This window comes from Tamandua tetradactyla, chromosome 3, assembly GCF_023851605.1.
Source record: "Tamandua tetradactyla isolate mTamTet1 chromosome 3, mTamTet1.pri, whole genome shotgun sequence".
In the NCBI taxonomy this organism is placed as follows: domain Eukaryota; kingdom Metazoa; phylum Chordata; class Mammalia; order Pilosa; family Myrmecophagidae; genus Tamandua; species Tamandua tetradactyla.
In genome coordinates, this window is record NC_135329.1 from 8,895,383 (window position 1) to 8,909,803 (window position 14,421).

General features: G+C 40.1%; 1 protein-coding gene and 1 long non-coding RNA gene across 11 annotated transcripts in view; one reads left to right on the forward strand and one right to left on the reverse strand.

Moving 5' to 3' along the window:
- DTNB (dystrobrevin beta) overlaps positions 1–14,421 on the reverse strand; it is a 445,692-nt gene that overhangs the window by 53,062 nt on the left and 378,209 nt on the right. For 7 of the 9 annotated variants that reach the window (XM_077152324.1, XM_077152325.1, XM_077152323.1 and 4 more), the window contains 2 exons: positions 12,163–12,259; positions 6,695–6,715 (listed from right to left, as the gene is read on the reverse strand). In XM_077152324.1, coding sequence (XP_077008439.1) covers positions 6,695–6,715; positions 12,163–12,259 — 118 coding nt within the window. The remainder of the gene's footprint in view (positions 1–6,694; positions 6,716–12,162; positions 12,260–14,421) is intronic. The other 2 variants (XM_077152328.1, XM_077152321.1) reach the window with 1 other exon arrangement.
- The window catches only part of LOC143676964 (uncharacterized), a 58,143-nt gene continuing 51,501 nt past the window's right edge, over positions 7,780–14,421 (forward strand). Inside the window, exons 1-3 of one of the 2 annotated variants that reach the window (XR_013172327.1) lie at positions 7,780–7,998; positions 12,075–12,287; positions 13,249–13,495. This is a non-coding gene — a long non-coding RNA (uncharacterized LOC143676964). Of the gene's footprint in view, positions 7,999–12,074; positions 12,288–13,248; positions 13,496–14,421 lie in introns of those variants that run through there. The other variant, XR_013172328.1, reaches the window with a different exon arrangement.

Genomic DNA, 14,421 nt, shown 5'->3' on the forward strand with positions numbered 1-14,421 from the left:
CCATTAAAGTATAATTCAGTAAGGTAGATTTAAGATTTAATTCCTTCCATCAGTGAGGTGAAGTTATTCTTTTGGGGGGGCTGGTAAGGAGGTTGGACAAGACAAAGCCTGCTTTTTAGAGCTGCCCACATTCCACTACTGCATTGAAATTATTCCTTTCAAGGTTGCTGATAAATTTCTTATCGTCAAGTCCAAGGCTTTCCTTGTCTTTCTGTCTTACTTTCTCCTTCTTGAAACTTTCTGGGCTCTCATGAGAACCCATAATCCTACTCCTCCTTCCTCCTCTTACAGCGTCCACTTTCTTCTTTTTGTCTACTGTGCATTTTCCCTAAGGTTCATGTTCCTGATTTCAGTCCTAATTCTATATTGAACATTTCCCTGTCTATATTGCTAGCCTTGTTCTCCCATTGAAATTCCAATTTTATTTCCCTAAACATTTAGACCTTTATTCGTGACTGCCTGTCTATTCTTTGCAACTCAGCATGTCCCAAATTAGAATAAAGTCTCCTTTCTAAGAGACTTAGGAAGATAAGATCTTCCCCTCATTTTAACTTTTTTAGTTAATGGTACCCATCACTTTCCCAGGCTCTCAGGTTCAAACTCAGAAGTCATCTCTCACTCATTCTTTTTTTGTTGATGCTTTGCTGAGATTCAGTGTGTATCTGGGGAAGATAGTGTGTTTTGAGAATTCAACATTCTTCTAGTAGGTAATTTTCCCAGCTTAGTGTGTAGAGAACTTTCCTGGATATCCTGGAGTATGTTTTTCTCATGCTATTTACATTCTGATCAGGAAAGGAAAACTAGAAAAGCAGTACAGAAGGGAAATGAAAAAGTCAGTAAGGAAATCTACCACCTCATTATTGATGAAAGTGAGAAAAAATATTGGGGGGTGCTGCAAGTCCCCCAAAGCTATTTTCCCCTTGAATCCTCCAACTGTAAGTTCCTTGTAGGAGTCCAGGGAATTTGGGGTGAGTGAACTACAAACACCTATGGTTAATACCATGATGATCTTTCCTCTTTTTGGAAATAAAACAAATTAAAAACAAAACCACCACACAGGTGCAAGACTACTGAATATATTCTGTAAACTTTCACAAGGACACATATATGCACTGAGAGAGACTCTTAAGCGTCTATGTAGATATCACAGGCTCAGGGTGAAGGTCTGTGGGACAGACATCTGATATACCACACTGATTGCTGTTTACCAAAATAAATCCATGGAGTTTGCAAGAGGGCAGCAACGATGTCTAAGCTTCAGGATACCACTGACCTAGCTTGGGTTTCTACATTTAGAACAACATCCCAACCATGAAATAATTCTCATACTATTTGAGGGTGAGACTTGCGTAGGATTTATCTTTTTATCCTCCAGAAGGCCAAGCTCATTTACTTGCACATATGTAGTAAAGTCCTATTGAAGAAATAAATGAATGGCAGTCCTTTGGTTGCCTTTAGGGAAGAAGTAGACTTGGAGGATTCTATTTCAGAGGATGGTGGGGCCACAAAGGTAGAGGTCAGAGAGCTTAGGAGATAATAGAGGTATGCTAGTCTGAATCCCTTCCCAATAAGATGGTGTCCAAAGTTAAGTGATCCAGGAGGGAAATCACTCAGGAGGAAGATAGTGACATCAAGGGGTTCATCGACAATCTGTTTCATGGGCAAAGAGGTAGTTTTTGTTTTATTTGTTATTGTATGCATTTTTTGAAAGTATTTTCTCTTACACTTAGAAAATTAGTATTGTTAAGGTTTGTTGGAGACCTCATGGGTCAACCATGGCTAGTTAAATATTGAGCGCCATTCCTCTGAGGTGGTGGAGCTGTGGTCAAACACAGGGGCTTCCAGGAGCCAGCCCATGCCATGCTTTCTTTGGTATAGTTGTAGTGGGTTGTTTGTCTGGGCCCTGGAAATCATGGAGCCAGATCCCATGAGATATTCCAACTAAATGACGTAAAAGGATAGGTCTCAAGTGATGATGCAGTGCTCTTTTAGTAGAATCCCCAGGAGTCCTCTACTTGCATCAGCTTCAGAATGCCAGCTACATTACCTTCGAATCATCATATCACGAATAATCTGGGTCAGGGCCATCCTTGCTGGAGCCTCTTGTCCTTAAAGTTACTGTCTAAAGTTCCAGTATTTAAGCCTGATATTGATTTGTGCATAAAAGATGATAATCTTTAAATTGGAAGAATAAGAGAAATGTTTAAGAAAACATGTCCTTTATGAATAAACTGAATCTCTTGCCTTGGAAAGCTCATCTTACTTGGTGTTAGAGAACCTGTACTAAAATTGTCTGGTTTACTGAGCTGTTGGGCAAAATGAAGCCCTGTGATGCTCCTAGAATGAATCTGTGTATCTGAAGACCCTATGGACTAGGACTGGGATATCACCTGGCCTGGACTGCCATAGTCCACGGCTCAAGTACACCAATGGTCATAAATGCCCCTGCTGGCGGGGACCTGCCCCATCTGTTTTTACTCCAGTGCATATCCCTTTATATCATGGAGGTGAATCCTACAAGCACATTTCTGGTTGTAGGCACTAGGTTTTTACTGAGCAATGCTCAAAATATTTTCAAATGATACTTACAGACATCCCACATTTTATAGATTCTCTGTGTTGAAGAAAGGATTTTAGTCTATATAATCAGTGTCTGTTCTTTAAACAGAACTGATATTGGAGCTAATAATAAATACTGATATATTCCCATTTCTTTGGCAACATTGAAATTTGTTTTTCTGATTCTTTATTTATCGAGGACATTTCTGAGCCATAATTTAGTCTCCTCAATGGCTCTACCTACCATTTTGGTGCACTGCAAGAAAAATTACTGCCAAAGGTACTTGAACCAGTTATGTCTCTTGTAAACTAATAAGCCTAATCCTTTATATGGTCCTCAAGTGGAAACACTTGTTTCCATTCAACAAGTAGTTCTGAGTATCTGCTGTGGCTAGCCCTGGGCGGGTGTGCAGTAGGGAACTTGACAGTCTGATGATGATCATGGGCCTGGTCAACCCAGACTCAACTGATAAAACCGAATTCCTGAGCCTGTCAGCTGCAGGGATGAACAGTCACTTGGTGGAGTCTGATCTGAAACTGCCAGGCAGTTCTGTCCTTAATTACAAACCTGGGATCTGAGAAAAGTGAACGGAAAGGAGGAAGGGAGAGAGGAAGGAAAGGATTTTCAGCTGAGGTGCTAACACTACACAAACAACTTTGAGAGTGGCTGAGGCTGAAAGCAGAGCCACAGCACCGAGGCTTTCAGAGTTAGTTCTTATTCATTTCTCTTAAGTTCCTCAGAGACGAAAATATTCCTAAGAGGGGGAAGAAGCAAGAAAGTGGACTATATGAAAAAGTTCTCAGTTTTGGATTTACAGAGCCTGTTTGGCAAAGCATGTCTAGTAAATGCTTCATGTAAAAAATCTTTCACAATTGTTTTATTACTCATTTAGGGTAATATATTTTGAAGGGGAAGAAATTAAACTCTACTGGCCAGAACCCTTAATCTTGGGGTTCACCCCTATGAAACTTATCACTGCAAAGGATAGGCGAAGCCTAATTAAAATTAGGCCTAAGAGTCACCCCCAGAGAACCTCTTTTGTTGCTCTCTAAGCTGACATGGAAAGCAAACTCACTGCCCTCCTCCCCTACGTGGGACATGACTCCCAGGGGTGTAAACCTCCCTGGCAACATGGGACAGAAATCCTGGGATGAGCTGGGACTTGGCATTAAGGGACTGAGAAAACCTGCTTGACCAAAAGGGGGAAGAATGAAATGAGACAAAATAAAGTATCAGTGGCTGAGAGATTTCAAACAGAGCTGAGAGGTTATCCTGGAGGTTATACTTACATGTTATATAGATATCCCTTTTTTAGCTTATGGTGTATTAGAGTGGCTAGAGGGAAGTACCTGAAACTGTAAAGCTGTGTTCCAGCAGCCATGTTTCTTGAAGATGATTGTATAATGATATGACTTTTACGCTGCAATTGTGTGATTGTGAAAACCTTCTGTCTGATGCTCCTTTTTATCTATGGTATTGGACAGATGATTAAGAAATATGGATAAAAAATAAACTAATAATAGGGGGAACAAAGGTTAAAATAAATTGAGTAGATTGAAATAGTTGTGGTCAATGAGAGGGAGGGGTAAGAGATATGGTATGTATGAGTTTTATCTTTTTTATTTCTTTTGCTGGAGAGATGCAAATGTTCAAAAAAATGATCATGGTGATGAAAATAGAACTATGTGATGATATTGTGAGCCACTGATTGTACACCACATATAGAATGTTTATATGTCAAGAATGTTTGTATTTTTGTTTGTTAAGGTTTACAGTAAAAATACTAAAAAAAAAAAACTCCAAAATCCGAAAGGGTTACAACTTAACTCTGTGTTAAATACTCATACCTTTTTATCTCACTCAGCAATGACATAGATTAAAGCAGTAGTTCTAGTTCTAAATCTTTAGTCTTTTCAGTTGTACATGTTAAAAACCTGTTGAAGCATGTAAAATCATTTAGTCCAAATTTGAGCCTCGGAGCTGCAGTGGGCCCAGCTGAAACCTGTGATGTGGACAGAAGGTTATTTCTACCTATATCAATACGGCCACATCTCTTACCACATACCATGGTGGGAAAGAGTGAGGTAAAAACTGACTTGTGCCAACTCCTGCTATGTGTGGTCCTCTGAGAAGTGGGATCTAGGGTCTGAGGCCAGGCCCTTGGCCACGGGTAATTCCCAAGATAAGCAGCTCATCAGTGGGAGACTACAGCAGTTGGTCCTGCTTTTCATTTTGCCAAGGGGACTAAACATATTATTTAATCTGCTACCCACTCAAGACTAGCTTTACATTTACCTGAGAAATAACATAACAGGTGGTGGCAGGTTTCTGGTTCTTGTATTACACAGTCATTCATAAAATTTAAAAAAGTGAATTATCTATGGGAAACTGTCTTCTACCATTCAAATCAAAACTCATAAGGGCTGCCCTCTTTTGAAAGAGAGTTCTCAGGTAGGCGTAGGGTATTCCTGGTAGTGTGCTTCACTCTGAGTTGGCACCATCAGAGAGGGAGAAGGAGATGCTCGTCTGGGCTGACTGTTGGAAAAGCAAGTGCTTTTAGGTATAAAGTTCAAGTTTGGGGTGGAGGAGGGGAACAGTGCTGATCAGCCATGGCAGGTGAAGGAAGGCCCTAGACTAGTAGGAGGGCCTGTCAAATAGCAAGGTGAGGAGACCGTGGGGGAGATGAGTGGGAGAAGCGAGTAGGAAGGATAGAGGCTTTCCTTTCTTTCCCTCTTACATGATCACACTTATCTTCCTACTTACGGTCAGTGTGACCAACATCTGTTTCTCTGCTATTTCTAAGCCAACTGGGGAATTATACTTCTGTGTCCCCTAGCATTGAGCATGGCCATCTGAATTGCTTCAACCAATGAAAGAGAGTGGAAGTGATGCATATTATTCCTTGGTGGAGGCATCTAATGGCATGGCTGGGCTTTCCATCCTTGCTTCTGCTTTGTCATGTGTGTGTACCTACTGACGCTGAGTGCCATAGGATTGAAGCAGTGGACTTTGTGTGAGAAAGAAAAAAAAATAAGACTAACAAAACCAAACAAAACTTTTCTCACAGTAAAGCCACTGAGATGTCTGAGTTGTTAGTCTATCCTAACACTGTAACAGATCTTCCTTTTCCCTTTACCACAGTATGCTTCTTTCTCATCTCTTTCTTGCCTCCTGCCCCCAGTATCTATTTTTCTTCTCTTACCTTTACTCTGATTCTACTGTTCTCCCAATTGGAAATAATAAGTATAATGTTTTATATTTCTTATTCTTAATCTAAATCAAGGACAAAATTTTTTTATGGGTAAATTTTTAAAATTAAACATTTTATATTTCTTTTTTAAAAAAACTGAAGCAAATTAAAAATCAGCTTTAGATTGGGTTAAAATAATGTAAGCTTTGAGAACCCTATTAAGTTATATTAAATATTTGGTGTTACTGTGTATAGGTCCTCAATCTGTTTTACTGCATGGGTTAGTGGCCATCAGGAAAAATAAAACAAACATAAATCTTCCTTAAACACCACACAATAGCCATGTAGCTCAGAAAAGCTAGAGCTCCCCATGGAGTAGTCTCTGAACAGGAAATCAGTTACAGCATAATCTGTCCCTTAGTTGTCATTAGCAACTTTATTAAGCAGGCCAGTGGAGTTGGAGCATCCAGAAGCCTATTCAAGCCTAAAAGACATCTAAAGTTATCAAAAGAACTGCTTATTTTCATGCATGCTCATCCAAGACACAGGATTCAGACTTGAGGTCACCCCCACCAACCCAAAGGTTGTTTTAAGCATTGAAGTCCCTCTAGACACAAAGCAGCAGAGAATGAACGGGCAGCATAACACAATTGTAACCTGGCTAATCATGCACACTGAAATAAACACAGCAGATACGTACTTAAAAATAATTCAATAAGCACTGGTTTCAAATAAGAACATGCTGTACTTGGTAAATGAGACTTGGATTTGTAGGCCCTTTTACAACCACCATGGAGAGGCCCATTGAGGGTTTTATACCTGAACAATTCTGCAGAGATGATCTTATGAAGGAAGGGGAACAGAAAGTATATAACAGTTATCTGGGGAAAGAGGCACATGCAAACGGAGGAAGAGAAAGATGGAGAATTCTGAAGTTCACTTACTGCCTGCTTTTGCTCTTCCTCCTAGGGGTGTCGAAGACGGAGAGAAGATAGAGGGAGAAAGGAGAGAAATTAATGCCCATCACCACAAACATTTGGAAAAAATAAATGATGGAAGAATCGAGCAAACCAGGCCAGGCCCATGGGTTCAGAGATCAAAGGCCCTGACCACATGAGAGCATCAGCAGGACAAAACAAATGCAGGCCTCTGTGCTGCCTAATTAAATTCTAACTTCTGGAGTTGAAAGGGACCTTAGAGACCATCTGGTCCAACTTTCTCATTTGTAGATGAAAGAAGTTTAGAAAGCCTGACCTGCCCAAAGCCATATAACTATTTAGGGTAAACCTGAAACAAGAAGTCCAACATGATTCAAAATCCCAGTAATCATCCTGTTTCACCATCCCCAGCGTTCCTCTCGGCTGGTGGTCTCCGAGTGTGGAACACACAGCAACAGCATCAGCAGCACCAGGAAATTTGTCAGAGATACAAATCTTCAGCCCCCACCCCAGACCTACTGAATCAAAATTCCAGGGGTGGGGCCCAGCAGGGCATTTACTTGCCATTAAATGGCAGGTGATAATAGTGGGAGAACCTCTGCTCCAAGGATTTCTCAGCTGAAAATTCCACCTGACAACTCTAATTAATCTCCCTCCACTAAACTTGCTGGAACTACAACACTGTCCTCTTGCTTTCAGGTTCCTTTCTCATTTTTTTTTCAAGGATGTACATGTAAGGCACTTTTCCCAATAAACTGGAAACTGCTATGGGGTCCTGAGAGAGCACTCAAAAAAACTTCCTGACCTCAGTTTTTCATCAAGTCTACACATGCTGATTTAGTATTTCTTATGTGTGAGGTACAGGGAACATAAAGATAAGTAAGGTATGGTCTCTTCCTGTTAGAACTCCCGGTGAGAGTTCACAGAGTAGGCACTTTCTTTCTATCAGTTGCCTGACTAAGGCTGGGGAGAAAGAAGCACATTGAAGGTGATAAACACTTTTGAGCTTCTGCTCAGTCCTCTGCTGTTCAGCTACTCTAGCTTTTAATGGGTCTCTCAGCTTCCTCTTTCTGTGCCTCGTCATGAGTAACTGTGGTCAGAGAGCCTCAGCTCTTTGCCCCAAGTATACAGTTCTAAAATCTGCTGTAATGGTTCTCTGTCCAGTGGAGCCATTGTTAGGCGGCCTTTATGGAACACTTGCCTAGGAAGCCATAGGGAATGAAAAGTGCTTCTGTTTCCACCTAGTCTACTGATCTGGGTGCAATGGTGAGAATGATTTCAGGAAGCAAAGGAATTACAAAAGGGATAAGGTAAGTAAAAACTTGCAGAAAATAGTTTTTATTACAACAAGGAAGAGCTGTGGACTAGAAATTAAGTGGGCCTCAAGAAATCTCTTGGGGAGGCTCCAAATCAGTGCAGAAAGATGCTCTTCATAATTAAAGCCAGTGCTAGACACCTGACCAAACCTAAGCTCACAGGAACCCAAGCAAAGAGGGTCCTGAGCACTGCCTGGTCAGCCTGAAGAAACCTTTCAGCTCTTGCACCTGGGCATGGCTCTGGTCAGAAAGGGTTAGAGTTTTGCTGTTGGGAAGTGGTCTCCCTACCTAGCCAGACATCCCAGTAGGATGGAACATTTTTCTTCCTGTCACTAGGTAAGGCAATGATAGCCTTATGAGGAGAGCTATTAGGCAATTTTGTGCTTTCATTTTTAGCTCTAAGTGTTGAAATGGCAATTGAAATGGCGCAGGAGGGATGGGATGACTGTAATGGATTGAAATAGCATCTGAGGCCATAAGACCAATATGTAATTTCTTAGAACTGTTTCTAAGACACCTCCCTTTTCTCACTGTTTCCCCCAAACCTGTTACTGACGATAACATCACGTTGTTTCACTAGAAGAGGGAGCTCTCAGGAAGCAAAGTTTCATGTTTGCACACTTGGTGACTCTGCTACATCCTGTTTGTTCATAAACATGAAATGACACATGTGCAGGTCGGGCTAGGGATGGCAGGGAGCACAGCACTTCCACACAGAGGCCTCCATGCGACTGCATGTCCCAGAGGGAGGACTTTGGCAATGCGTTCGTTAGGATGGTGGTGCATAATTTAAACTCATAAATGTTATTACTCAGATAAAGCCCTTTAGGCTCTGTGAACACAGTAAAGATATCAGATACAAGATCTTAGGACCTTTTTGTTATCAACTAGTCAACTGGAATTGATAAACAGTGACTGATGACAAGGTAAAGGAGTCAGCTTGATTTAAAGGCGGGTAATTACACCTTAACTATTAAGTACAAATTGGGGCGAGTCTGGTTAGGTAGCCAAAGCAATGGCACAGTCTCTGTGGCCATCTTTGTTCAATCGAAGGAGGTGAAGATTCACAAATGAGGGTGAAACTCTAAACCACAGAATTCACCTGGTAAATCTATTTCAAAAGCAGTACTGGAAAAATGGGAAATGGGTTTGGGAAATATTGGGAACATGAATTAAAAACTGAAACACCAACACATAACCATTTCTAGATTAAATAAGTTTGAGGCAGAGGTTATCTATATACTAATTAATCAGGGGGAAAATGTATGGAAAAGATAAGCATCAGTTAACATTATGTCATTAAAGAAAAGCAATAAGAAAGTCTCTGTTAGTCCTTGATGACACGGATTGAATCTTATTTGCCATTATAGTGCATATACCTAAACATGACACACAGAAAGGTAATACTTTTGTTAAAGAAGGAATGATTAATTTTTAGTCTGCCTTGTTCCCCAAAAAGGATTAAGGCTCTTTTTTTGACTGAGTGAATGAATATATGAATGAATGAATGAAGAGTGGTGACACTTCATATGTATGTCTCTTGAAATGATCATTTTTCAATGTATAAAGAACATAACTTTTTACCGTAACAGTAAAAGGAAAGAACTCCCTGTGAAATGGAAATGTGCTGTGCGATGTGTTTTAATTGCTGAAGATCCCAGACCATGTAGCTTGATTGTCCATTTGACTAACTGCTTACAGCTGTTTTATGGGTGAATTAAATGTTAGCAGATTGAGCATCAGTGAAAGCAGGGCAGTCCTTTGAAATTAAAATTAGGATTCTAAAGGCTACTTTTCATTAAGGGCTGGTGAATATATATTTTTTATTATTAGGAAAGCATCTTTGAAATTTTAATAGAATAGATTCAATATATACCTGCATGTATGACTCTTCAGGAATACACCTAATACACAGATGAAGATTATGCTGTAATCCTTTTAGAAAGCTGGACACTTAAAGGCTTAAGATTTTCGACTGGGAATTCTGTTCAGTGGATGAAAAGACAAGTGATATTCCTAGATTGGTGTTTGCAAACTGCTGCTCCCTATTTGCATGGACTTGGCCTGAGAGGTGGATAAATGATAAGGCATTTAATAACTTGGTAGGGGATCCTACAAAATGGGACTGCAAGGGCCTCCTTATTTTATAGACATTATTACAGTAAGCCAATAGCTGGAAATGCAAAGAAACTCAAAGTTTGAAAGTAGGCCTCAGCTCATTCTGCTTAGCCCTTGAGTACAAGCATCAGTGGTGGATGTAACAGGGCAAATGGGGCTCAGAGCCAGTGACTCTACGGGTCACTCGGACAAGGGGACTAAAAGGAGAGCAGATCATATACTTGAGGGAAGAGCACTTTGGCTCCCCATCAACATGCTCAAACTTTTTTTTTAGGAGGGATTTTATAAAGGGGATTTATTAGGCTACAAATTTACAGTTCTAAGGCTCAGTTTGCTCAAACTTTTGCCTCTTATAAAAATCACACTGGGGCACCTTCCCGATACATGTGGGTAATATTTAAGAGGAAATTTCTGAAACGGAGGTTTGATGCAGGGAAGAGGTGGGAGGATTCCCCTCTCATCTCCTATTCTGCAGGAGGACTAACACCACAATAGCAGGGATTTTAGAGTCCCCTAAAGTTCCAGAGGTTACACAGGCCAAATATTTGTAAGTATATCTCTGTTGCTTTGAGTGGGTGACTGGGTTGCTTAGCTGGGTACTTAACAACTAGTAGAGGGATTCGAGCCAAGTTTTATGCATAAGGTTTTTTTCAAACAGGACCCATTTAGGACATTAAATATTTCTGATGAGAAATCCTGCTACCAGGGTTAATGTAGAAACATGTCTATGCAAAACAACCCAAATACCCAGGGCCAAAGCTAGAAAAACTCAGATCACAACTAAAAGAATTTTTTTTTTTTTGCCTTGAGCAAGGAAAACATCAGTTCAAAACACAAACCCTGCCTTTATTCAGGTTGCTAATACCCACTAGTTTCATTAGGAGGTCCCTGGTTTAGAACGGAGAGGTTGAAGAAAAGTCTGCATTTTGATGTCTTTGGGCAAGGCAACCGCTCCTAGCTCAGAGCCTTGTCTCCTTAGGCCCGGGTACTACTGTTTAATCTTTCCAATCAAAGATTCCTGTGAGTCACAGGTTTAGGCTCCTCACCACCCCCAGAAATACACCAATGATGACAAGATGTAATTTGAGAAAATATATTTCAAGGCCACCATACATCAATTGTCCAAAAAGGCCTTTGATACAGTATAATTTCATTCATTATTTCAGAACTTTTCTTCTGAGCCTTTTATCACTTTAGCCTAGCATCAATATGTGAACTTGGAGACTCTGGAGTCAAGCCATACTTTGTGATTTTCACTCTAGCTGCTAACTCTGTGTTATTCTACAAAATATGGTGGCTTCACAGCTCAGAGCAGGACCTTAGGAGTGAACAGCGTCAGCAAATGTGCCCTGCTATTGCCGCCAAGCAGCTGGGTAGATATGTCTGTTCAGGGACCAGTTAAATGTCCAAGTGAGGACATTTAAATGCCAAGTGTGCTTTTCCTTGCTCTGTGGTCTAGGGGTTGAAATAGTGAATTTTTCAACAAAAATAGAGATACCTGGACTACCTCTGATTTACTGAGGTCCCAAATGCACTAAGGAATCAATATGTTATTTTATTCCTAATATAGTAAACTCATTGACTAGAATTAGGTTGAGATGGGGATTGGTTTGATTAGGTTGATTTGCTTCTGTACTACTTTATTAACATAGGACACGATATTTACTAAGTATTTAGTTGAAATATGTGCAAGTACTTGAGAACTTAAAGTAGCTGAGAAATATGATTCATGTATACCAAGCTAATTAATATCCTATTTATAAACATTCTTATTCATAAAAGCAAGTATCTCAAAAATACTTGTTAGCAACTACTAATAATCAGTTATTCAGTTATAATCAGTTATTCAGATGACTTTTGTACCTAAATAGGTACATTATGGAGCTTTACCTGGAAACGGTTCTGGGCAGCAATATTCAAGCCTTCAGCCTTATCTTCTTCTGAACTCACAGGGGAGGCAGAAGCTAAGGGAAGGAGGAAGCTGAACATGAGGAGCCGAGAGAGTGGGAAAAGGCGATGTGAAAGTGTCCTGGGCCTTACCTTCAGTAACTTCATCAGCCCTTCCAGCTGGACCATCAGCTCCCGCCTGCTCTCCTGCAGGGCTGACATTCTCTGCTCCAGCTCATCTTTTCTTTGCCTGTCCGGGAAGAAAGGAAATTCTGAAGGTAAGGGGCCCTCTGTCCCTTTACTAAAGGCCACCTATGAGACTGATCAGTTATGTGAAGCTGAGCTGGCCCTTCAATCTCTCTGAAACCTCATCTATAAAATGTGGATAAATATCTGTTTTGCCTACTTTTCTGTACTCTTGTGAGACTAATATATAAAAATATTTGGGGAAGTATATACTGCTATATAGGGAAAAATAAAATGACTTTTATTAAAAAAATTCTTCTTCAGGAAGTCAGATATCTTGTTTAGAAAGATATATAGAAGTTAGTTAAAATTTAAATTAATAGTGCAGAGACTGTATGAAAACTGCTCAGGGGCAACAGGGTTTAGTAGTCAGCACTCCCAGCACCAGGCACAGGTTCAGCTGTGGGAAGGGTCAGGGTGAATCTCTGTGTCTGCGAGAGTTCATCTTTCATTTCATCAATTTCAGCTCAACATTTCCAAAACCAGACTTAAGGCTTTCTCCCCAAATGATTCTCCCTCCCAACTTCCCTATTTCTGTTATTTTTTTTTACAGTAATTATGGCTGAAAAACTCAATCCTCTTTACTTTCCTCTTCATAGCCTATATTCAGTCAACCAATTCAGATGGTCTTCTCTTTCCAGTCCCACCTCTCCCACTTTATTCAGATGCTCCTTTTCCTACATGTGCCTCAGTCTCCTGGCTTGAGCAATCCTGATGTCATCTGCTGTGGTGAGGGAAAAGCAGTGGAATATAAATCAGGAGACCTGAGATCTAGTCCTGGCTCCACCATTTAATAAGTGCAACCTTGGACAAGTCACTTGACCTGGGTCTCAATTTTCTCTTCTTTAAAATTGGAGTAATAGCAACAATATGTCAAAGAAACATTTGAGGATCAAATTAAGAAAATGGACATAAAAATGTTATGTGCACTTTAAAATGCTGCTCAGTAGAAGCCTGTGCTAATTTCCTCATCCTATGTAATAATCTCAATAGATTCTAGCATCATGGACCCTTGCCCTGCCCAGTCTAGACTTATGCTCTCCAGTATGGTGGCCAACAGCCACGTGGGACCACTGAGCACTTGAAATGTGGCTCGTCTGAATTGAGACGCACTGTGTAAAGTACACAATGGACTTTGAAGACTTAGTGTAAAGAAAAGAAGGTATAATATCTCATTAATAATTTTAAAATATTGATTATATGTTAAATAATACTTGGGGTTGAATAATATATCATTAAAATTGATGATACCTATTTCTTCTTAGTTTCTCAATGTGACTTTTAGAAAAATTTAAATTTGATATGTGGCTCACATTATACCTCTATGGCATGTGCTGCTGGAGACCCTACCTCCCCTCCTAGCCCTAGCTCCTCCTATTCCATGTTGGAAGTGTCAGTCAGTGGTTCAAAAGATCCCATCATTTCATGACTTATAGCTCTTCCCATTTCTCTTCAAAATCATTCTTCCATGTCTGTCCTCAACATCATTCTTTTGCAAGAAGTTGCTCCCCATTCCTCCAGCAAGCAATCAGGTCCTGTGCTTAGTGCTTCTCTGTGGTACTTACTTCACCTTGCATTGCTGTCATTCCTCCCATGATGTGAGATCCCTGAGGTCAGGGGATGAGCTTTACTCATTTTTGCATATAATGAAGGATGAAGAGAAGATCATAATTCCAGTATGTGCTCAATTAACATTTACTGAATATAACAAAATTATTATTTGAAACCTCCAAGGATTTCCTATGACCTATCATTCATGTCTTTCTAGAATCTGGTCTCAATGGCTTAACTTATGTTATCTCCTATCACTGCTACTCTAAAGATTAATTCAATGAATGATGAAAACACATTCTTAGCTTGAAGTTTCTTTCCCCTGTCTGAAATGTGCCATACTTATTTGGGGATCTTGTTAACTCCCCAACCCCATTTCTAATCTGAAATGCTTTGTCCCACACCCCATCTAAATCATACCTACCTTTCATGGTCTTGCTCAAAATCTATGACCTCCCTGGGTCTAATTGCTCCCAGCCCAAATATATCTTTCCCTACCCAGAAACCTTATAACATAATACCCATACTGTTTATTCAACACTGTATAATATTATTTTACTACCTACAAAATGTATTTTATGTGTCATTTCTAAAATTAGATTTTAACTTTTTCTT